We start from the raw sequence: 24,282 nt of genomic DNA, 5'->3' as shown, positions 1-24,282 counted from the left end.
GGAATCTGGTTGCTATGGGCAACTGCGCCTCTGTCCCTTTGCACAATGTTTGACATGTGTCCCTTATGTATATCTACGTTGTATATACACTATGGTGAAGACACTGTCCAGGAATTATGGGCGTGGTCACACTACATAAAGAAGGCGGGGCCTCTGTATGAACTATGTACGGTGCCGCGCCTACTTTCTCCCCCTTCCGTCAATACGTGCCATGACACTGTCTGTACGTGAGAATAGTGATACATACCCTGAGCCAGCAACAAACATGGCGTCATACGCTTCATCGCCGCTGTTTGAAAGGAAGGGGGGGGGGGGGAGACAGCCTGTTTCCTGTCGGTGCCGACCAATCACCTTTGCAATCTCATCTCGCGCCGCTCCCTGATTGGCTGGGTGGGCGGCGCTTTGGAAGAGTCAGATCACGTGCCCTCGCTTCTTACCGGAGGGGTGGAGAAGGAGAAGTAATAGTAGGTGTTGGGGCGGGGGGAGCGCACTTCCGGTTTTGCCAGTCATTGAGAGCTTGGCGGCTCCGGCGGAAGGAGGCAACCGAGGAGAGATGGACAGCCAAGGCAGGAAGGTGGTGGTGTGCGACAACGGGACTGGGGTGAGTCGCGGAGCCCCTTTTGGGGTGGACGCACACTGGGCGTTGGTTGTCACCTCCCTTCCATCTGCAGCACACCCAGTGCCAGCAGCGCCCACATATCCCCTGTTAGGTGTCATCTATGGGGCTGCTTTCCCCTGTAAGGATTACTGCTTATCCAATAGCGCTCACCTATACCGCAGAGTCAGGAGGCCAAGATGATCTATGGAGGGGGGAGGCATGTGTTTGGGACCTGGGGACCCCTAATCTGTCTGATGTTATGATCAGCTCATGTCTATGGACCTGTAAATGTCTATACTAATGTTATTTCATTCATTTATGTGAGTCTTCCCCATCCAGTCACTCTCTGGTGAATGGAGAACTACAACTCCCATCATGCCCGGACAGCCGAAGGCTGTCCGGTCATGATAGGAGTTGTAGTTCTCTAGTTGCCCTTAAGAATACAGCTCGCGGAAACACTGATTCATGGGACGTTTTGGTATTTCCCTAAAGTGATCCGGAAGCTGATGGGTTAAAAATGTCTTCCTGCCTGTCCCCGCCTTCTGGGGAGGGAGGGGAGCTGCAGGCCCCAGCCTGATCAAAAGGGAGCTGCATACCTTGACATGTGTGGAGGTGGCAGCAATATATATATATATATATATATATATATATATATCTCTATCTATCTTATTGGGATCATCTATGCATTGATCTACGGAGAACATTTTTTAAAATGTTTTTAAACTGCATTTGGATCATCGATTCATTGGGCTACAAATTTTTTTTTTTTAAATGTAAAAAAAAAACACGTCATACCTGGCCACCCAGCTTTTCTAGATTCCTGAATACTGTAATTGAGGAAGGGGAGATAAAATATTGATTGGTACTACTGTTCATTGATCACGCATTCAGGGGTATTACGTATGAGCAGCGCCGGTCCGCAACACAATTTTTCTTCCAATTGCGTAGATTCCCGAATGACGCCATTATCTAGAACAGGTATATATATATATATTAGGGATGTAAGAAAAAATCGATTCTCGCGATAATCGCGATTTTTCATTTGCCGATACAGAATCGATTCAAAATATTTTTGAATCGATTCTTTTAGGGATGTGGAATTTTTAATAAAACGCACTTTATCTTACCTGCCAACGAGCCCCCGGAGCTCCGGTACAGTTGTTCGGTCCCCGGGCTGTATTCTTCTTACTTCCTGTTAGTCCGGCACGTCACATGGAGCTTCAGCCTATCACCAGCCGCAGCGATGTCCCGCCTCCGCTGGTGATAGGCTGAAGCTCCATGTGACGTGGCGGACTAACAGGAAGTAAGAAGAATACAGCCCGGGGACCGAACACCTGTACCGGAGTGTACCGGAGCTCCGCGGGCTCGTTGGCAGGTAAGAGAAAGTGCGTTTTATTTTATTTTGCAGCCCGGACGGGATAACATGAGAAAAGTGCTCGCCGGAGTACTAGATCGCCGCTGTCAAAGCTGACAGCGGCGTCTATTGGGATCTATGAATGCTCCCAGGTGGGCGATATATCGCGATGTATCGTCACCTAGACGGTATCGCGATATATCGAATCGCCACACTGGTATCGCGATTCGAATCGAATCGCCAAATTCTTGGCGATTCACACCCCTAATATATATATGTGTGTGTGTGTGTATGTATGTATGTATATATAAATATATATATATATATATATATATATATATATTCTCTATAAAATAAAAATGAATTAATCTCCCAGCTCTCCTAGACAACTGACCGGTTGACAGATCTGTATACTGCAATGGCAATATTGCTGAGCATCTTTCTAGATGCTAAGCAATATCGCCATTGCAGGATACAGCAGATCTGTCAGTTTGCACCTAGGAAAGCTGGGTGATGACTTCCCCCCCCCCCTCCATTCTATAGGGTATATACACACAACAGATCCACGTTTGTTGTGGATTTTACAAGGCTGTCAAGAAATATGTAAGAATTACCTTGTAAAAATCGGAAACTTCGGATTAGGCTACTTCAAATCTGCAACGTTTGTGAATATAGCCCTAGAGAGTTTGAAAGTGTTTTGATTTTGGCTGCTGTACCAGGCTTGGCAGTGCACAAGTTGGTGGTGCTGTTTCTGGCGAATAAAAAGCGACCTGATATCACAAGGTGTCATATATATGAACTTAAAGGGGTACTCCGGTGGAAAATATATATTTTTTTTTAAATCAACTGGCGCCAGAAAGTTACAGATTTGTAAATTACTTCTATTACAAAATCTTTACCCTTCTAGTACTATTTAGCAGCTGTATGCTACAGAGGAAATTCTTTTATTTTTGATTTTCTTTTTTGTGTTGTCCACAGTGCTCTCTGCTGACACCTGTCTGTGTCAGGAACTGTCCAGAGCAGCATAGGTTTTGGGGATTTTCTCCTGTTCTGGACAGTTCCTGATAGGGATCGACCGATTATCGGTTTGGCCGATATTATCAGCCGATATTCACGATTTTGGACATTATCGGTATCGGCAATTACCGGAATATCGGTATAAGTTATTTGCTATCGGCCCTAAAAAAACAACGATATCGGTCGATCCCCAGTTCCTGATACGGGCATCAGATGTCAGCAGAGAGCACTGTGTACAAGACAAAAAAGAAAAGAATTTCCTCTGTAGCATACAGCTGCTAAAAAGTACTGGAAGTAAAGATTTTTTTTAATAGCAGTCATTTACAAAGCTGTTTAACTTTCTTGCACCAGTTGATTAAAAGAAAAATGTTTTCCACCGGAGTACCCCTTTTTAAATGCTGATTTGAAAGAATTGATAGGATGATGACTCCGAAGAGTGTTGGACGACACACGGGAAGTGATCTTGGTGAAACGGTGCGATGCTCTGCAAAGCTCGGTCTGCGTCTGTTAGCTACAATGGCAGGAAGAGGCTTGATGGTTTGTAGATAAGAGAACACTATGGGCTGTGTCTGCAGGACGACTGAAGTTTACACTTGGTAAAAGTGCCGAGTCCTTGTTTTGTTTCTCAATGGGAAATTAATGTATCTCTAGGTAAGTGTTTTCCCAACCAGGGTGCCTCCAGCTGTTGCAAAGCTACATCTCCCAGCATGCCCGGACAGCCGAAGGCTTGTGGTTTTGTAGCAGCTGGAGGCACCCTAGTTAGGAAAAAACAGTGCTCTAAGTTCCAGCCTTGTCATCTTTGCTCATATATATGCGCTGATTTTTAAAGGTTTTTTTCCGGAAATTTTACCAAATGTTTCTATTGCAGGGTATTGGGGGTACAAAACAAAAACCCTATAGCACCATACACTGGCCTTGTGGGCACATGCAAGGGCACTTAAAGGGGTATTCCACTGCCCCAGCGTCAGGAATGTTTTGTTCTGAACGCCGGGTGCGGGGTCGGGACATCACTGCCACGCCCCTTGTGATGACACACAATGCCCCCTCAGTGCAAGTCTATGGGAGGGGGCGTAGCGACTGCCACGCCCCCTTCCATAGACTTGCACTTAGGGGGCGTTGTGTGACATCACGAGGGGTGTGGCCGTGACGTCACAATCCCGCAGTCCGCACCCAACTTTCGGAACAAAATGTTCTGGACGCTGGGGCAGTCGAGTTCCCCTTTAAAGGGTAGCTCCCACCATCCTATTTTTTTTTTTTTCTGTCCCTGCCTATTTCCCTAACCCCCCCCCCCCCCCTCCCTGCTTTTAATTTTTCTTTTTAATATATTAAAAATAACTTTTTGTCTGCCTGGTAGTGTGCTCACTACCAGGCAGACTTCCCCAGCAGGCACCACGTCACTGATGCCTGCTGGGGGGGGGGGGACTTCCGCCCTTAGTTAATCTACACAGGGTGCCTCCAGCTGTTTCACCACTACAACTCCCAGCTTGCCCTGACATCTACTGGCTGTCAGGGCATGCTGGGAGTTGTAGTATTGAAACAAACTATTAGTTAGCTACATGCGGCGCTAGCCCGTTCCCTCCCCCCCCCGCGCCACACCCCGTTCCCTCCATCACACCCCCCCAACCCGCATACCCCGTTCCCTCCATCACAAACCCCCCTCCCTCCCGCATACCCTGTTCCCTCATTACACTTACTGCAGAGTCCGGCAGCGGGCGTGCAGGGACGGGGAGCCAATGCGCTGGCTCCCACCTGTCTGATTGACAGGCAGGGAGCGAGTGCAGCCTAACTGAAAAAGGACTGATTGCCGGGCCAAAATCAGTCCTTTTTCAGGCGTGACGTCACGCCAGGCTGCAGCCGGCCACTAGGAGGGAGACCCCTAGTGGCTGGTTTTCAAATGTAAATTAAACCATTTTAATAAAAAAAAAATAAAAAAATAAAAGTATATTAGAGATATGTTGTAGTACATAAGTACTACAACATATCAAAAAATAAAGTTGGTGACAGTGCCCATTTAAGTACCCGTAGAGTGGAAACGTGGTGTGCATGCACCCTTTCACAGGACTTTTCTAAGGTTTCCAGTGGAAGATTCTGATGCACTTGTTTTATTGGTCAAAAGTAGAACAAACTCGAATTGAGAGGGGGTTGGGTGCTGTATAAAAAAAAAAATAATAATAATAATAATAATAATAATTAGAACTGGCTAGTTGGTGCATATTATCACTTTTTGTGGGAAGTTTAGTGCATAAAGCAGGAAAAATCATGTGTAAACTATCTGGAAAATTGCCTGTGATAATGTGCCACATTTCAGACAAATTTGACACAGAATAGGCAAAAAAGGCACCAAGGGGGATATTTATTAAAATCTGTGCTGAGTAAAAGTTGCCCGTAGCAACCAATCAGATTGCTGCTTTCATTTTTTTTTTTTTTTTTTTTTAAAGGCCTCTGAAATATGAGGAATCTGGTTGCTATGGGCAACTGGTCAACTTTTCCTATGTTACTATGATTTGTAACCTCTGTGGCCGGGGACACATTGCTTTATGGGATAGGGGTTAGTTCTGTCATGTTATGTATTGTTAAGTATTGGGCAGTATACCGGTTCATACCGAATACCGATTTTTTATTTTTTTCCTTCACGATATGAATTTTGCAGCTGATAATTAATTGTGAGGGGGGGGGGGGTGGTGGGAGAGAAGCGGTGCCCAGGTCACATTGGGGTGCGGGGGGGGGGAATACCGTTAAGTACCGTGAAACCGCCATCACTTAAAAAAATACTGTGATAGGCTGGGTTCACACTACGGTTTGTAACTACGGTTCCCATAAACGGCTGGGAGGAGGGGGCGGCGCCCTCACTCAGCCGTATTCGGGTCTATGAGCCGACCGGAGTGAATTGGAGCCTCCAGTCGGCTGCTTTTTCAGCCGTATGCGGTTTCCCGACCGTAGGCAAACTTGATGTGAACCCAGCCTAAGTGAGGTTTATTACTAACAAAGCCATGTGTTTCACGGACTGTCTGCTGAAACACGTTGCATTGTGGGTAATAAACCTCACTTACCTTTTACCTGGTCTCAGCGCATGATGTATCCCCTTATTTCGTTGGAGGAATAATTGTTGTTGTGTGACTCATATATACACTGTGTGTGTGTATATATAATATATATATAATATATATATATTTTTTTTATATTATAAAATTTTATGAACTGGTGCCAGAAAGTTAAACAGATTTGTAGATGACTTCTATTAAAAAATATTTACCTTTCCAGTACTTATTAGCAGCTGTATGGTACAGAGGAAACTCTTTTTCTTTTTGAAGTTCTTTGTTGTCTTGTCCACAGTGCTCTCTGCTGACACCTGAGGTCCGTATCAGGAACTGTCCAGAGCAGGAGAAAATCTCCATTGCAAACCTATGCTGCTCTGGACAGTTCCTGACATGGACAGAGGTGTCAGCATAGAGCACTGTGGAGAAGACAAAAATTACACTCAAAAAGAAAAGAATTTCCCCTGTAGCATACAGCTGCTAATAACTACTGGAAGGGGAAATATTTTTTAACAGAAGTAGTTTACAAATCTGTTTCACTTTCTGGCACCAGTTGATAAAAAATAAATAAAATAAATTCTTTTTCCACTAGAGTACCCCTCTGACTGACTACAGTGCTAGTGACCACAGTCAGTCCTTGCAGGGATCTGAACCCATACAAACCACAGCTGCAGGGGATTGGCTGTTCGGGCATGCTGGGAGTTGTAGTTTAGCAACATCTGGAGGTCCGCAGGTTGGAGACCACTGGTATAGAGGAATAAGGTCTTGTCTATTGAAAAAAAGTGACTTCTTCCTATTGTGACTAGATGGGTCGAAGATAATTAATTACATCATGTCAATAAACCTGCTGTACAAAGGTGAATGTCGGCTTTAATGCTCCTTCCTCTGTCAGCTAGGACCGGAAGTACAGAGTAACATTACATTAACCTATTAAAGACCGGGCCAATTTTTATAAAATGCTGTGCTCATTACCCTGCCATTGGTGTGATTATTGATGGTAGGTGCCGGCTGCTGATAGCAGCTGCCACCCACCATCTACGAAGAAAGCGCAGCTCCTGAGCTCGTTTCATAGTTAGAAGACAGCCACCATATATGTATGGCAGTCTGTATGAAGGGGTCAGGGTTAAAGGGGTACTCCAGTGGAAATTTTTTATTTTATTTTTGTCAAATCAACTGATTTTGCAGGACCATAGACCGCCGCCGCCACCCGCTTCTCTCCCACTGCCTGTCCTGGGGTCCTCCCTAGTCCAACCGCCGCCGCTGCCCCATTGCCTCCCCCATCCCCGGTTTTATAATTACCTGTTCCCGGAGTCCGCGCTACTTCTGGCTCCGGAGGCATCCTGAGCTGTCCCTGTGCGCACTGACTGTGACGTCGCGTTGAGGACGGCACTCGTCATTGCGCTGTGCATCACGCAGGAGCCAGAAATAGCGCGGACCCCGGGAACAGGCAATTATTAAACCAGGAATGAGGGAGGCAATGGGGCGGCGGCAGCCTCTGGCCGGGCATTATATAAAGATAACTTCTCGTCTGCCCTTGTTTCTGTTTTAATAATTCAAACCCGACTTCCTTTTAGGACTTGTTCCTTGTCAGTTAGAGGAAGTGCGATGACAAAGAGGAACTGCAGTCATGTAGCGTCTACTTCTGAGGAGGAGACAAGGCCTTGTGCAGCACGTAAAGCTGCATTCATACGGCCTTCTAGACCGTTCTTCTCCCGTCAAAAAAAAAAAAACGGAATAAGAAAAAAAAACAGACAATAATGGATGCAAACGGGTGTTATCCGTTTGTATCCGTTATTGTTCAGTTAATAAACCAAAAAAAAATTTCTTTTTTCTGAGCATGCTCAGTGGTAAATACAGATCAAAAAACGGATGCAAACGGATGACATTAAAGGGGGTACTCCGCCCCTGGCATCTTATCCCCTATCCAAAGTATAGGGGATAAGATGTCAGACCGCCGGGGTGCCGCCGCTGCGGGTTCGCTCTGTGCGTAATGACGGGCGATGAGGTGGCCGGAGCAGTGTGATGTCATGGTTCCGCCCCTAATGACATCACGGCCCGCCCCCGTCAATGCAAGTCTATGGCCCCGTCAATGCAAGTGATGACCGCCACGCCCCCTCCCGTAGACTTGTATTGACGGGGGCGGGCTGTGACGTCACGAGGGGCGGAGACATGACGTGACGATGCTCCGGCCCCTGTATTGCCCGTCATTACGTGCAGAGCGATCTCGCTCTGCGCAGTAACGATAGCGCGGTGCCGCAGCGGGGATCCCGGGGCTCCCCAGCAGCGGGACCCCGGCGATCTGACATCTTATCCCCTATCCTTTGGTTAGGGGATAAGATGTCTAGGGGCGGAGCACCCCTTTAAAGGGTCCACCGTTTTCCATAGACTTCAATGTTAAATTTACTGTATCTGTTTTTTGGATGGGATAAAAAAAAATACTGCATGCACACAGTCTTTTTTTTTTTTTTTTTTTCCCCTTAAAACAAAAAACTGAAATGAGTGCAGACTGATCCAAACAGACGTGAAAGGATTGTATGAAATAAAAATATCCCATTGACATCAATGGAATTATTTCACAATCGTTTTGTAATCCGTTTACAAGCAGCAACAACGGAACCTGAAGGGGGGGGAAAAAAATTTGGGCAGACGGCCGTTTAAACGCAGCCTAAGGCAGGGTTTCCCAACCAGGGTGCCTCCAGCATTTGCAAAACCACAACTCCCAGCTTGCCCAGACAGCCGAAGGCTGTCTGGGCATGCTGGGAGTTGTGGTTTTGCAACAGCTGGAGGCACCCTGGCTGGAAAACACTGATGGTAGGGGTTTGACAATTGGCCCCTTTAATCAGCTGACTAGCAGGGATGCTGGAAGTTGTCCTCCAAGCAAGCTCATGTTGACTCCCATCAGTCTGGAATCCCCTCCCCCTTCAAATGTTCTTATATGCTATTATTTTAGGGCTAAGTTCCCACATTCAGGATTGTATATGCAGTTTTTTGGATTTAAGGCCAAAGCGGTTGCATTGAAATAGAGAAGGCTCAATCTTTACCTGTCCCTAATTTATCCCAAACAAAGAAAAGGATTGCCCAGCCCTCCATTTATGATCTGTTCTTCATTTTGGCATAAACTACATTAAAATAAATACTTCACGTAAGAGGATAAAAAAATAAAAAATAAAATAAATACTCTGGCTTGTTCCTGGTGCACATGGGTTACACCTTGCTGATAATTTATGGAGCTGTGCAGTCACACAGTGCCCGTACCATCTCTTAAACGCTATAGAAATTTTAATTTTTATTTTTTAAATTGGAAATTGCAAGCATATGGAGGTACGGTGAAGGTCTAGACCGGCGTTTTCCAACCTGGATGCCTCCAGATGTTGCAAAACTACAACTCCCAGCATGCCTGGACAGCCTTTGGCTGTCCGGGCATGCTGGGAGTGGTAGTTTTGCAACAGCTGGAGGCACCCTGGTTGGAAACTCCGGTCTGTAGAGTTGTATGGATGCTGCCGTAATACAGGCGTGTGTATGAGCCCTGGCTGGTGGCTCCTGGCATAATTGTGAGAAGACTTTACTGTTCATTACCTGCGATATTAAGTTTCACTAGGCCGCTGAATGTTTCTAATTGTTTCGTAATGTGTTGCTGCATTTTCCGGGTTGACAATGACGGTCTACAGTGCCAAGCATAATGATGGTGTACGCCTCACAATGCACCTGTGTATGGCGAGGGCCATCTTCAGCGCACGTGGGGATTATCTCGCTGTTTCTCGCATCACTTTGGACATGAAACAACTCTCCATAAAAAAGTGCCCGGAATAAAAGGTTTACACTAAAAGATGGATAATCAGCCATACTGGTACCTAAGTCATAGTGGAGACCTTTACCCTTTAGAATAGGGTCACGCGTAGAGCTGGACGGTATGACCATAAATGTGTATCACGGTATTTTTTTTTTTATCGCGGTATCACGGTATTTAACTGTATGGGGGGGGGGGGGCTTGTTAGTGTCTGAACATCAGGGTTTCCCCGACCAGTGTGCCTCCAGCTGTAGCAAAACTACAACTCCCAGCATGCCTGGACAGCATGACGAAGTCTAGGCATGCTGGGAGTTGTGGTTTTGCAACTGCTGGAGGCACACTGGTAGGGGAGACAGCGTTGTACTGTATACTCCTCCACTGCTGTCTATCACAGCTCTGCACTACAGGGGATGAGGAGTCAGGGCAGCGAAAATCTCTCCATTCACCCCATCCTGCCCCTCTTTCCATTCATCCCCCTGCACCCATTAACTCCCCTACACCCATTAACCCCATCCTGTCCCTCATTCCATTAACCCTCCCCCCCCCCCCCCCCCCCGATCCTTTCATTTATCCTATCCTGCCCCTTATTCCATTACCCCCTCTGCTTCCATTAACCCCCTCCTCCTCACCTGTGCGCTGATGCGGCTGCTGGGAAGTGCCCCTGTCATCAGTGCAGTAAGGTGGGCGCTTCCCGCCTGGACACAGGATCCTCTCTGGCAGAAGCGTTCAGCGCAGGATGGTGACGCTTCCACCGGGAGGGAATTTGACATTTTGATTATGCGCCACGGCCACTTTAGAACAGTGAGCAGCAGCGGCGCAGCTCACGTGCGTTGTGTGAGGGGGCCCGCCGCTCTTTCAAAGATCTGCGGGCCCCCTCACAGGCGGTCTGTCCGCCCCTGAAGCGCTCGCTCCCCTCGGTCCTCTGGCGTGCACTAGGGGCCTCAGGAGCGGGTGCCTTAACTAGAAGAAATGCGGTGCAATGCTCTGCCTTACGCTGCAGGACCAAGGGGAGCGGGTGCTTGTTATGAACACTCCCTGAAGTAGGCGTAGAGAGGTGGACTGGAGCAGGGAGTTGGCTCGGGTCTTCGGGAAACATCAGAGCCAGGGGGTGCAGTTTCTGCGCTTTCCCCTGGCTCTGATTGCAGAGAGGAGCCGGCCTGAAACTGCAGGGGGAGGGGGGATGAGGAGTCTCATCATGCTCTCCCCTGAAAGAGCGGATCCGTTGGCTCTGTAATTCATTCATGGGTGGAGGGAGGGGCCCCACCGGTAAAGCGGTATGGGGCAAAATTCTTACCGTCGGAGAAAAAAAAACGGTATCCGGTATGAACCGGTATCCCGCCCAGCCCTAGTCACGCGCGCCCTATTTTACTGCCTATTTGCTGCTGAATATTCTCCTACCTTTTGAAGTCAATGGGTAGCAAAATTGGCTACAGAAAATATGCAGCATATGACACTTGTGACCCTACCTTTACAGCGCATAGTAGAGGACCGCAATGGGTTTGGGCTCTTGATAAAATACTTGTGGATGCAGGCGGTATTCAGTCTGTTGTGGCATCACATCATATACTGCAGGTCTCGATAAAAACGCACTCCCATTAACCGCATGCAGCATTTTTTTTAGAAGGAAAAATTTGCCAGGACCGTGCCCTAAACTGCACTGGCATGAGGTTGTGCCAGCTGGCTATGCCAGCAGACCCCTCTGTGCTGCGATGATCCCAGCGGTGAAAGATAACTTCTCCTAGAGCTGGGCGGTATGAGCAAATACGTGTATCACGGTATTTTTGTAAGTGATGGCGGTTCCACGGTATTTAACAGTATTATCCCCCCATGTGTCCTCATCGCCGCTTCTCTTCCATCACCCCCCCCCCAATGAATTATCATCTGTGCTGTCCCCACTTAATGTCACCACAAGCGCTCATCTGTTCTTCCTCCTATGAGTTGCGAGCCGCCGGCGCTAGAAATCTGTACTGTACTACAAATAATGTTTCCCGGGCTCTGGTATGGTCTTCACTGTCCTGCGCTGCGGTCCTCTTGCTTTTTCCTTGGGACGGGAAAATCACAGAGCCGCCATGATAGGCTGGTGAAAGGCTGAGCGCACTGTCATGTATGAAGCCGGCCTGCTCCTTACATGACAGTGGGCTCAGCCTATCAGCGGCCGAGGCGGGACATCGCTGCGGCCGGTGATAGGCTGACGGCTCTGTGATGTTCTCATCCCCAGGACTGCAGTGGAGGGACTGTGAGGCCGGGAATGTCGGAAGGTAAATTTTATTTTTTCAGCCCAGGCAACGTTATTTGTAGTTTGTGTCATTGGGGGGCGTAAGAAAAGCAGAACAGCGCTTGCAGGTCACATATGATTAGTTCCCCCGATGTGGGGACAGCGCGATGTGGCGGATAATTCACTCATTCCAGGGGGGGAGGGGCCCAACCGGTCTTGCGGTATGGGCAAAATTCATATTGTGCAGGAGAAAAATTTCTGTATTCGGTATGAAGCGGTATACCGCCCAGCACTATCTTCTCCCCCATCCAGCACTAACTTCTCCCCCATTAGTGTCTTATCAAAGGGGGTCTGACTGCTGGGACACCCTACGATCTCCGCAACAGGATCCTGGCTCTCTGAGAGGAGCGCACTCTGCAGACAGCACTCTCCATCAATTTCTATGAGAGCACTGGGAATGCTTGAGCACAGCACTCCGGGCCGCAGCAGTCCACAGCAAGGGGGCGTGGCCGTCCCCGCATGACGTGGCAGCTGACATGCCCCTCCATGTATCCCATAGAGATAAATGGAGTGGGCGTCCTGCTGGGGATGGCACTTACTGCGGACTGCCGGGGCCCTGTATAGGAGATCGCGGGGTTCCAGCAGTCGGACCCCTCGCAATCTATTACTTATCCCCTATCCTTCACATAGGGGATAAATTATATTTCACTACAGTTCTTTAATGGAGTGCATGCATTTGTGCACCTCTCCAAGAGTCAGGATCCCGTTCAGGACCCTGGCTCATAGGGGATGAGTTGTCTTTCACTAGACAATCCCTTTAAGAAAACAGTCCTGCGCAGGTATCTGGTGCAAAGTGCACAATTCTTGGAAGTGCTCTTGCTCTGCATATGTAATGCTAAAAAAAAAAAATATTCAGAGTTGCAAAGATCTGCTGGGAGCTGTAATCACTGTCTATGTCAGGGTTTCCCAAGCAGGGAGCCTCCAGCTGTTGCAAAACTACAGCTCCCAGATGTTGGCTGTTTGGGCATGCTGGGAGTTGTAGTTTTGCAACAGCTGGAGGGCCCCTGTTATAAGTAGTTGGAGTGCAGGGTAAGCAATCTGTCCTATCAATGATAGTAGTAGTAGTATGGCCCCTTTGTCTGTAAACTGCACAAAAGTGGTTTTCTTTTTCTCCCCCCCCCCCCCCCCCCACCCCCCCCACTCTTTTTAGCTGATGGAAACCGTTGACTCATCTTTCCTGTCCAGAACTTCAGCAGATTTGCAATTTCCCTTAGGATCCCTGTGTACTTCTTGGTTTAGTACTTGATGGTCCGCTGCCAGCCCAAAGTAACCCATTCCATTTTCGTTTGGCAAAAGTCCATATTCTAAATAAAGTCAGAAGAAGAAGAAAAACCCACAAGTATTTCTTGTGCACATCTGGTTGCTCGGCTCTGATGTCTGCTGACCAGTTTCAGGGTTTTCCTTTTTTTTTTTTTTTTCTGATAAAATGTACAGACCTCATCCACTTCCTTTAAGTTACATGTAAAAGGGCTAATCCCGTGAGTCTCCTTCATATCGTATGTCCTAAAAGGCTGTTATAAGGTAATTTACAATGTTTCTTGGAATAAAAATATATACAGTGACCCTCCAACCTACCATGGCCCCGACATACGATCATTTCAACATGCGATGGTCTCTGAGGCCATCGCATGTTGAAGGCAGCAACAACATACGATGCTTTATGTCAGGGCCATCGCATAAACGACTATCTGGCAGCACTGACTGCTTCAGCTGCCACCGGATAGCCGTTTACGGTGCCCCGTGTGGTCCGGTGATGGTCACTTACCTGTCCTTGGGGCTCCATAGTGTACTCCCCTGGATCCCCTGCATCGCCGGCGCTCTCCTTCGTCGTCATCACGCACGCCGTCCCGTCATCCAATAGGAGCGGCATGCGTAGCGATGTGATGGCGGCGACGGAGAGCGACATTCCCAGGCAGCAGAGGCCTTCCCCAAGCCTCGGGGACACCACGGGGACGCGACGACAGCGATGGAGGGCAACATCCAGGTGACGGTCCCCAGCGGCAGGGACATGTGAGTATAACCTCCAATACCAGTGGTCTTCAACCTGCGGACCTCCACATGTTGCAAAACTACAACACCCAGCATGCCCGGACAGCCAACGGCTGTCTGGGCATGCTGGGTGTTGTAGTTTTGCAACATCTGGAGGGTCTGCAGGTTGTAGACCACTGTCCTATACTTTACAATGCACGGATCCCTCAACATACGATGGTTTCAACAACCAATCATTTGGAACGGATTACCATCATATGTTGAGGGACCACTGTATATTTTATTCATCCTTTTACTGCCATATGTCCTTGGTGCTGCTGGTGCAGGTTTTGGACAGAATTGGTCTCCATCCCCCTCTGGAAGCTGACAATAAGGTCCCATATTGTGTACTAGCTTTTGCCTGCGGCTTCCCTCGCGTTACATTTTGGTTAACATAGATCTACTTTCTACGATCCTGTAGTAATGAGGCCGCTCTGGGTAACGTCTACGGGCACCCAAACAACACGATTTCTTTCAACTTTGATTGCCGTGTCTAAAGAGTTAATGCCGGACATCTTCCAGAACGTTGATGTCCGGCATTAGCCACGGGTCCTGGCTGCTGATAGCAGCCGGGACCGTGCCGGTATGATGGGAACTCCACTTCTGAGCTCGCTTCATAACCCTCCCGTGCCGCAGCGCCGGGTATACCTGGTGTTCTGCGGCAAGGGGTTAATTCATACAAACTTTAAACCCCCATTTCACCTCTTCAGGGGTAGAATTTAAGAAAACGTTAAAACACGTGTTTCTTTATCTCTAATTATTAGCCTAAAACAAAGTTTCATGCTTCTAGCTTAAAAAATGACGGACTTCCATACAAACTTTCAACCCCTTTTTCACCCCCTTAAGGGTTGAATTTCGAAAAAAATCCTTACTTTTTCCTCGTCTACATCTTAAACAACTGTGAAAAAATTCAGCTTTCTAGGTCCAAGGGTTTAGGCTGGGCATTGAGGAGTCAGTGAATAAGCCCTTCTCTTTTTCACACCTGGCCGGGTGCGTCTTTGAATACTCATAGAAAATGGGGACAATCCAGCACTTAAAGGAGAAGTATTGTGCAGAAAAATGTATCCCTTATCCAAAGGATGGGGTATAAGTTTTAGATTGCAGGAAGACCGACTGCTGAAACCCCCCATGATCTCCTGCACGGGACTACGGCTTTCCTCGGGAACGGGGCGTGTCGACCCCCTCACAAAGCGACGTCTGACACGACCCCTTCATGTATCTCTTTGGGAGAGCATGGAGAGGACGTGTCGGCCGCTGCTTTGTGCCACGGTCGAAATACTCCAGGAGAGCCGGGGTCCTGTGCAGGTGATTTCAGGGGGTCCCAGATCTCCTGCACGATACTTCTCCTTCAACACAAATCCATCACGTTTTTGCCATACTGTTTTCAATCCGTTTTTCTAAAGAAAACCGTATGGCAAAAAAAGGATGGAACATTATGGGAAAAAGTAAACCGTATGCGTTTGTAAACTGTATACTGTTTTTAAAAGTGCATAAAGTTCCGTCCGTTTTTATAAAAAAAAAAAAAAGGAAAAAAAACATACGTTTTTGATAATTTTGTCCATTTTTAATGGGAGGGTGCTGGGTGTGGACTTAAGAATGCAAATGTGCAGGTGCAAAGTAAAAACCGTATACGGTTTCCTGTATGGAACTGTATACATGTGCATTTCCCATTGACGTTCATGTAAAAAAAACAAAAAAAACGTTTTGACTCCGGTTTAAAAACCGTTCTGCAACCGCATACGTTTTTTTTTAACATGGATGTCAATGGGAAACGCACATGTATACAGTTCCGTACGGGAAACCGTATATGGTTTTTACTTTAGGATGCAAATGTGCAGGTGCAAAGTCCACACCCAACACCCCTCCCATTAAAAATGGACAAAATTATCAAAAACTTATTTTTTTAAAAATAAAAACGGACGGAACTTCATGCACTTTTAAAAACAGTATACAGTTTACAAACGCATACGGTTTACTTTCCCATACTGTTCCATCCGTTTTTTGCCATACGGTTTCCTTTAGAAAAACGGAGTGAAAACAGTATGGGAAAAACGTGATGTGAACCCAGCCTTACATGAAATCGCACCTGCACAGGATACACGTTCACATCTTGACATGTTGCAGGCACATGTGCATTTCTGGAATAAAGCTGAATTGTCCTAATTTTCTGATTGTTATAGGCCTGCCTGAAAAGATGTTTTTAGTGGATGTTGGGTATAAGTCTCATGGTTTGGGGTATTGTATTCTGGAGAAATTGTGCAGCACCGTCAATCCTGTATATAAGAATAAGAGGCTTGAATTCTGGCAGATGCTGCCTGTACAGCCCAGTTAGGATGGTAAATGGAGATATGAGGAGGTGCCGCACAGTGGAGAGTCTTGTGGGTGACCGTAAAGAGTTTATATTGTATTGAGGTTAGTCGGTAGAGTGACTGGCATGGGGAGGCATCAGTATAGTGGTTGGAGGGGTATATGGGCCTGGATGCTGCATTTAGAATGGACTGGAGAGGGGAGAGTTCAGAGAAGGAAGACTGATTAGGAAACCGTTAAATCAGTCAAGAGGAGTTCCCATTTATGCTTTTAGTGATTTACTGAAGGCCGAATTCAGGTAGGTTTTATTTATATGTACATGGTGTTCTGTCGCGGACAGCAGGCACTCTGGGAGAAAACCCATCCCCTGTGCACAGAACCAGGAATGGTGGTAGATCACTATTCTGCGGGGAATGTTTTGTCACTTTTTCGGTTGTAAATGTTCTCGTTCTGTGATTTTTTGGGTTCATTAAAATATCTGTTTGTTACAAACACTAAGAAAGCTTTCTGTGGACATGTATCCTGTTGTGACATTGCTAGGTGGTATCTTTAAAAAAAATCTGATAAAATGTATCTTTTTTTATTTTTTTTATTTTTCGAGGGCAAGTCAAACCTAAAAATGAGGAAACAGAAAGCAAAGAAACCAACCTTATACAAGTCTGAAAGTTGGTGCTGAATTCTGGTACAGAATACAGGTTCATTATATAGCGCCGCACTTTAGGCTCTTCAGACTCCTCTCCTCCTTGATGTTTACATTTTGGGATAAAATCTGTACACATGAAGAAATGTATTATCTTCAATGAGCGATCAGGTTACAGCTGCTTCCATAGAGATCTATGGAGAAGGGAGAGGGAAGGATAGAGCAGCTTTAGAAACAGGCATAGAGATTTTACTGCTTCTAGGAAGTGTTCCGCTGTCACATGGAGGGAAGTTGTTTGAAGCGACAGTGATCATATAAGATCCAGTATCAGAATGTAAGGAAATAATACAATCTTGGAGATGCTGGATCTCTATTACATGTGCTATTCACACTCTTCATATAGTGCAGGGTGCTAAGGTGATGGCAGTGAGGGGCAACAAAAAAGACAATTTGGTTTATTTTTTAAAGGTTTTATTTATAACTTTTCTTTTAACATGTAAAAAAATATAACACTGCACAAGCGCAGAGCTCCCCAGATCACCCACCCCATAAGGGAAAGCAGGAGCAAACATCAGTTATAGTATAAACAGGTTCACCAAGAGGCCCCATGCCCGACAGTACAACCATCCACATCATGCACACCCAAACTCCCCACATTTACACACCCGGAGAAGCCTCCCCATCCCAACACCCAGTCACTAAGGAGATATGCATTACTGAGGAGAAGCTACACGTTCAGGAGGAACCACCGACACTCCCAACAGCCATGGCATCCAAACTTTATTTTTTGGGGAATCTATGGCTCATATAGAGAATTCTGTACAGTGGGACATATTTGTTGACTAAATTAAACAATCGAGAAATAGGAGGAGGGGTAGTATCTTTCCACCACCTTACATGCACAAAACAGGAGGAAACATATGAGCAGGCACCGATGGGAACCAGACTCTAGATAGTTAAAGACACCCAGCAAACAAACCACGGGAGAGAACACAAAAGGAAACTATAGATGAACCAATAGAAATTGCATAACAGCCCTCCAAAATGGTACTACACAAGAGCAACTCCAAACAGCATGCAATAGAGTGCCTACCTCCATCTGACAGCGGAAACAGTTATCTGAGGCAGAGACAGATATTGGAAAAGTTTAGCCGGAGTATTGTACAGTCGCAATATAAGTATAGACTGAATAAGCATATCATAAGCACTAACCACAGTAGGGTAATAAGTTTTCGTGACTTCCCACTGTTTCTCAGTCAATTCAGGAATATCTGTCGCCCACTTCAGAAAAGCTAACTCAAACAGATCGGGCCCCACAGACTGGAGCAACGCATAGGCATGCGTCCAGGGTTTGGTGAGGTCATTGGTACCCAAAAGCAGCTCTACTTCAGAAAAGGCTGGAGTCACATCAAGAGAGCTAAACTGTGCTACAATCGTATGTCTCAACTGGAGACAACGAAAATGTGCACTCCGAGGGACATGAAAGCAATCACAATTCTGGAAAGGAGGGGAAAGAACAACATTCCCCAAATAAATGTAAAGCAAATTTGATCCCAAGATCGCTCCAGAAGCCGGCTTCGTCCAACTCCCGTAGGTGCTCAAAATGAGGGTTCCCCCCACAGGAGTGCTCTGGGAGACAGAGCTGGCATTGGAAAGCACCCTGAGATCACCAACACTCCTCTGCCACGGTTTTAATAGGAGGACAACAGTCGAGAAGTGGAAGTGTACTTATACAGAGTATTTATTAGTCTCATACGAACCCACGATAGCACCTGCCCGGGTTTTAAATGCGTTTGCCAGATCCAGGTCGATCCACCAGGCGGCATACACTAATTGCAAAGCTAAGAAATAGTTATACATGTTCAGGGCAGCAAGGCTTTGATGCCTGGAGCAGTGCCTGACCCAGTCTCTGAGGTTTATCCTGCCAATAAAAGGATCTCTGCTTCAGAAAGAATCTCAGGGGACACAGGTGGAATCACAGGGGACAGATGAGACATACAGAAACTTAGGAAGATAGATCATTTTAAAGATGTTAATCCGACAAGCCAACGAAAGGGGCAACAAAGTCAATGTTTGCAACCGGGCTGCCATAGAGGATAAAATGATCTAGATTCAATGCCAAATAATCCCCCAGATATTCAGATACTTCTACACCCTAAAACCTGAACTGATAAACCACCTGCAACCGTTGAGGAAGGGGAGGTAGGGGACTAGCAGCCACCAACAAAGTCATTAGGGAAGATTTAGCCCAATTAACTCTCAGGCCCGAGAAACAACCAAAGTTATCGAAAAGATCAAATAGCGCCCCCAGTGAACCCCGTACATCAGCCAAGTAAACTAGAGTATCATTAGCATACATGGAGACCTTTTCTTCTAAGGACCCTCTACGCAACCCACAAAAAGGGAGCAGAGAGGCACCCTTGTCGCGTACCCCTACCCAGCAAACATCCAGATTCGGGTGTATTCTAGCTCTTGGGTTATCATACAACAGCCCTACCATGCCCTAAATCTCAGACCAAAGCAGAGGACCCTCAACACACTCCAGAGATATGACCATTTCACTGAAGTAAACACCTTTTATATACATAAAGACTAACTACATAATCCACAGATGCATCCCTTTTCGCCGCAGCAATATTTAGCTGTAGGTGTTTGACATTTAATGTCTGTTGCTTTCCTGGGCATAAATCCTGTCTGGTCAGGATGAACGACTGCAGCTATGACCCCCTCTAGACGATTAGCCAAGATTAGTCAGAATTTTAATATCCATGTTGAGGAGCGATATTGGTCCATATGAATCTGGCATGGTTAAATCCTTTCCGGGCTTGGAGAGAACCACTATAAGAGCCTCTCTCATGGAGTTTGGAAGCGTACCAGATTCAGCTGCTACTCGAAAGAGATTTAGCAGAATGGGGGCCAACGCTCCTCATTCCCCCTGTACCAGTGCCTAATCATACTGTCTAATCCCGTAGTCTTACCTACCGGATGAGTAGATATAGCTTCTAAATCAGCTGCTTGAGCTGCTGTCGAGGAGGTGAGTGGCAATCCCTTGAGGAACGACATAAGGCCATCCAGCACGACAACTGAGAAAAGTGAAGAGGAACTGTAGAATGGCCGAAAAATAGCATTAATAGCTAACGGGTCTGTCTCCAGCACCTTGAATACAAGGAATGGATACCACCGGTCTACTCTTCCTTGCCAGATAAGCCAACAATTTTACAATTTTTATCCCCGAATTCAAACAGGGCGGCCTCCCTATCCACCATCCTCTTCTGAGTTCTCTCCTCCTGAAGGATCAAAAGGGGGACCTCTGTGCTTTAACCCAATGCCTTGCTACCTCAGGGGAAGGGTTCCTTACCATCTCTGCCTCCTGAGCCCCAATCTCCACCTGCAGCGCCTTTTCCCTAGCAGACTAGGAAGCCCTCTGTCCTGCTACCCCAGTCATAAATGCAACCCTAACATGGTCCTTGTAAGCAACCCACTGCACCGATTTATCGGGGTGAGACCCTTTGTTCCCAAAAAATTTTTGCCTCCAGCAATGAGGCAGATACCACCTCCTCCTGCAACCAACCGGGGTGCATACGCCAGATCTTAGAGGAGGGGCGAGGACCCAGACAGAGTAAGTAGAAGAGCTGAGTTGTCAGAGATCCCCTAGTGGTGTATACTGTGTCTCTTACCATAGGTAGAAGATCTGATAACGCGTACACAAAGTGAATTCTGGAGAATGATTTATGGACTGCTGAATAATAAGAGAACACCGGGTCAGGCGGATGCTTCAAACGCCATACCTCAGTAAGGGACAATGCAGCACTCCAGGTATTAAGTTCAGGAGAGCCGGAGTGAACTGCACAAGTGCGATCGACATTATAATCTGGAACTGCATTGAGGCAGTAAGGGAAAAGTTAGTAGTTTATTCGAAATAGAATCCAAAACATCCACCTGAAACGGAGGGGGAACATACAGACACCAAAAATGAAATGAAAAGCATGTAGGGAGCAATGGATGACGACAAACCTACCAAAATGGTCACAGGCCGCCTGCTCTATCACTAGAGGAATAGATTTTGATACCAGAATAGATACACCCCCCCCCCCCTTAAGCAGAGTTAGAGAATGTGGAATGAAATCCATGCCCTCTTAAGACCATCTTTTGGCCAGTTATATGGCTTTCCTGCAAACAGATCAATTGTGGGGCCTGACGTTTAAGGAAATCAAGACCTAAAGCCCATTTAAACTTAGAATTAAGGCCCCTAATGTTCCAACTCACCACTTTAAGTGACCCCATTGTCCTTGCAGAAAGACATACCTCTCATGAGAAGCAAATTGGGATCTATAGCCCAAACTGGGAAGTCCACCGGGAACACACACACCACCCACACCGCATGCATACCATCCAACCAGACACACAAACAACAAACAAAGACGGCACAAAAACAAATTCAACATTAAGCAATAACAGACCTATAAACCCCCTGTGCAACACTGGGAACATGTGCATACCTAGACCCTAAACACTAACGATGGGTCGTAGCAAAAACTCTAGTAACTCAAACAGTCCCACTCCCACCCGCCAACCCAACCCCAACTAAGATAGCTAAATGGCCAACTCGCCCACTAACCCCAAAACCGATAAAGGAACCGGAGATCAGTGTCCATAAGTCCTGAAAAAAAAAACCCGAGATGGACCTATCACCTTGCACCTACTAAATAACTAAGAAAATCAGCAGGAAGAGTCTCGGGGGAAGATCAGTCCAGAGGGCTTGCTGCAGGCGCAGCGTCCACCCACTGTAGTGCTTCAGCCAATGTACAGAACGGAGCAGTCTCTCCATCCACCACTCTTGAGTCTCGTTGGAAGCATCATTGCATATCGATAGCCTTTGATAGCGAAGACTGATTTCAGTAAACTTGATCCTCTGTTTACGGAGCTCCACGGACAAATGAGGGTAGAAAGCGAGTCTGCTCTCATTAAAGCGTGGACCGCCCATAGGATAGCATCCCGGTCACGGTAGTGAAGTAGTTTTGCCAGAAACTGCCTAGGTGGCCCTCCTGGCTGAGGAGGCCTGGCTGGAACCCTGTGTGCCCTTCCAACAGTAAAATAAGGAGAAAAGGTGTCAGAGGGCAGAATTTCTTTCAGCCATGTTTCCAGAAAGGCCAAAGGATCAGAGCCTTCCGCTTTTTCAGGCAGTCCCACTAGACGTATATAGTGCCGCAGTCTGTTCTCAAGATCATCAGCCCTGTCAAGAACTTGTTTAATTTGACGTTGCATAGAGGACATCTGTTCGGTGAGAGGATGCAGCCAAGACTCTACGCTCCAGCAGTTTGTGTGTCGTGATGGAGGACCACAAATTCTTGTCTCAATTCATCCATTTTGGACACCATCCTGGTTTGACAAGAGGTGAAGGCCACCAGCAACTGATTAAACTTCTGGTCAATGGACTCAGCAGGACAGGAGGGATGATGTGGGGAGCATTATCCCCCAGGGCCAGGCGAGCCAGATAACAGTCAATTCTCCAGGTGAGCCGAGGATTCGGATAGAGCTTTTCTTGAACCTTTCCCAACTAAGAGCCTTTAATGCTTGAGCCGAAACATTAGAGACCGGTGTGGGAACACAGGAATCCTGCATAGAGGGCCCACTGGCCTGAGAGTGGTCCTCATATGAAGAAGCATAATCTTCTGAAGATTGTCTAGCGGTCTCAGCCGCAGGTTTGAATTTTTTAGACTTGTTCCGCCGTCCTCCCATACTCTTGCAGTACAATAGCAGGTTAGTCACCACAATTCCCAGCAGAGCAACAGAGTCCTGGCAACAATAACAAGTCCAACAGTGCGCCACAGCCCCCTATAGGTCACCAGGGTGCCAGAACTAGAAAGTAGAGTCCAGGAGCAGGTACTATGTATTGCCAACTAGCCAGCACCACAGTGGTGAACACTTAGAAGTCAGACGTCAGGCACAGCAGGACACTGCAGCTCCCTTCAGTGCACACAGGGTATTAGCGGGGAATCAGTAAAGTACAGCAGCCACTGCAGATATAGTATAGACAAACTCAGCACCACAAAGTCCAGCAGCACAGGGAGTATAGAGGCAGTGAGAGGATGCATAAACTGTATGGCAGACACAGTCCCCCACACAGAGGATTCAAGCATCCGGGTTTACTAACTGTGGGGCCCTGGCCCCGGGGCACCAAACAGAGCAATGGCAGGATATCAAGTATAGCAGTTCCTGAGCAGTCCGGCAGCTAGAGAGGCAGAGCAAGGCAACAGGGCACCCCTATATCCGTGTCCCTGTATATGAGGAGCCCAGGAGGATGATCCACAGGTGGCATCTTTCACAGGAGAGCCCCCTGCACCATCACAGCAGGCAGCCCGAGCAGCAGAGCCTCAGCAGCCTCTTCCTCACTTCCCCCCACTCAGTCCAGGCACGGGAGTTGCCTGGAATCCCAGTGGCTTTGCCCACGAAGCCCAGCTAATGGACAGTCTTTACAGGGAGATCCCTATGCCGCCCTGGCCACCATCTGCCTGCTTTCTGGCTCCCCCCCCCCCGGGTCCTCCAAGAAACCTCAGCACCTCACTGCCGGCACCTGAGATGTGCCTCTTCCCGCTCCACCGAGGATCCCGATCCGGCCCGTCCTCCGGTCTTAGCACCCAGCTGCCTCTCCCATCCAGCGTTGGCACGTGAGTAAGGGCCCGCAGGAGAAGGTATCAGGATAAATAAGAGTCGGGCTAGCGGGAGCACAGCGAGGTGCGACCACTCAGTCTGCCATTCAAGCCACCCCCCTGGTACATTTATTTTTAACCTTCTGTCTATCCTTTATTCTACCTCTTCTGTTCTTGAAATAATGTCATCTCCCCATTTGCCAACATCACAGTAAACCTGATGCAGAGGTGTACTTTTTGCTAAATCTGGATGATCAGGGCTGTAGGGGTAGAACATGGTGGGGAGACGAAGCAGAACTGTGATGACAGGACTTGTATTTTGGGCTTCCTCTGATACTTATTGGACAATCTAGTAGAAATGGTTGTTCCACCATTAACTATTGTCTTCGGTTGTTGAGATTTTAAAAAATGGTATGTTGCTACCTAGTGGTCAAGGTGAGTGTTGGACGATGCACATGCTCAGTCACTCTTCCTAAGTAGTTGCAGTTAGATTACAATTTAGAACAGGGCAAGAACACAGCCAAGTAGTCGGCACTGTAGATAAGTAGCAGGCCAGCTCCTGTGGTAGTCACTTACATGTAATTTTGAAGC

At 47.2% G+C, this 24,282-nt stretch overlaps 1 protein-coding gene across 1 annotated transcript in view; it reads left to right on the top strand.

Annotated features, from left to right (window-relative positions):
* The first annotated feature begins 443 nt into the window (after positions 1-443).
* ACTR2 (actin related protein 2) overlaps positions 444-24,282 on the top strand; it is a 60,503-nt gene continuing 36,664 nt past the window's right edge. The window contains exon 1 of the mRNA XM_056567940.1: positions 444-601. Coding sequence (XP_056423915.1) covers positions 554-601 — 48 coding nt within the window. The 5' untranslated portion in view covers positions 444-553. The remainder of the gene's footprint in view (positions 602-24,282) is intronic.

The sequence above is a fragment of the Hyla sarda genome, chromosome 3, assembly GCF_029499605.1.
Source record: "Hyla sarda isolate aHylSar1 chromosome 3, aHylSar1.hap1, whole genome shotgun sequence".
Lineage (NCBI taxonomy): Eukaryota > Metazoa > Chordata > Amphibia > Anura > Hylidae > Hyla > Hyla sarda.
The sequence above is the reverse complement of the archived record's forward strand: the minus strand, read 5'-3'. Positions and strand labels throughout refer to the sequence as shown.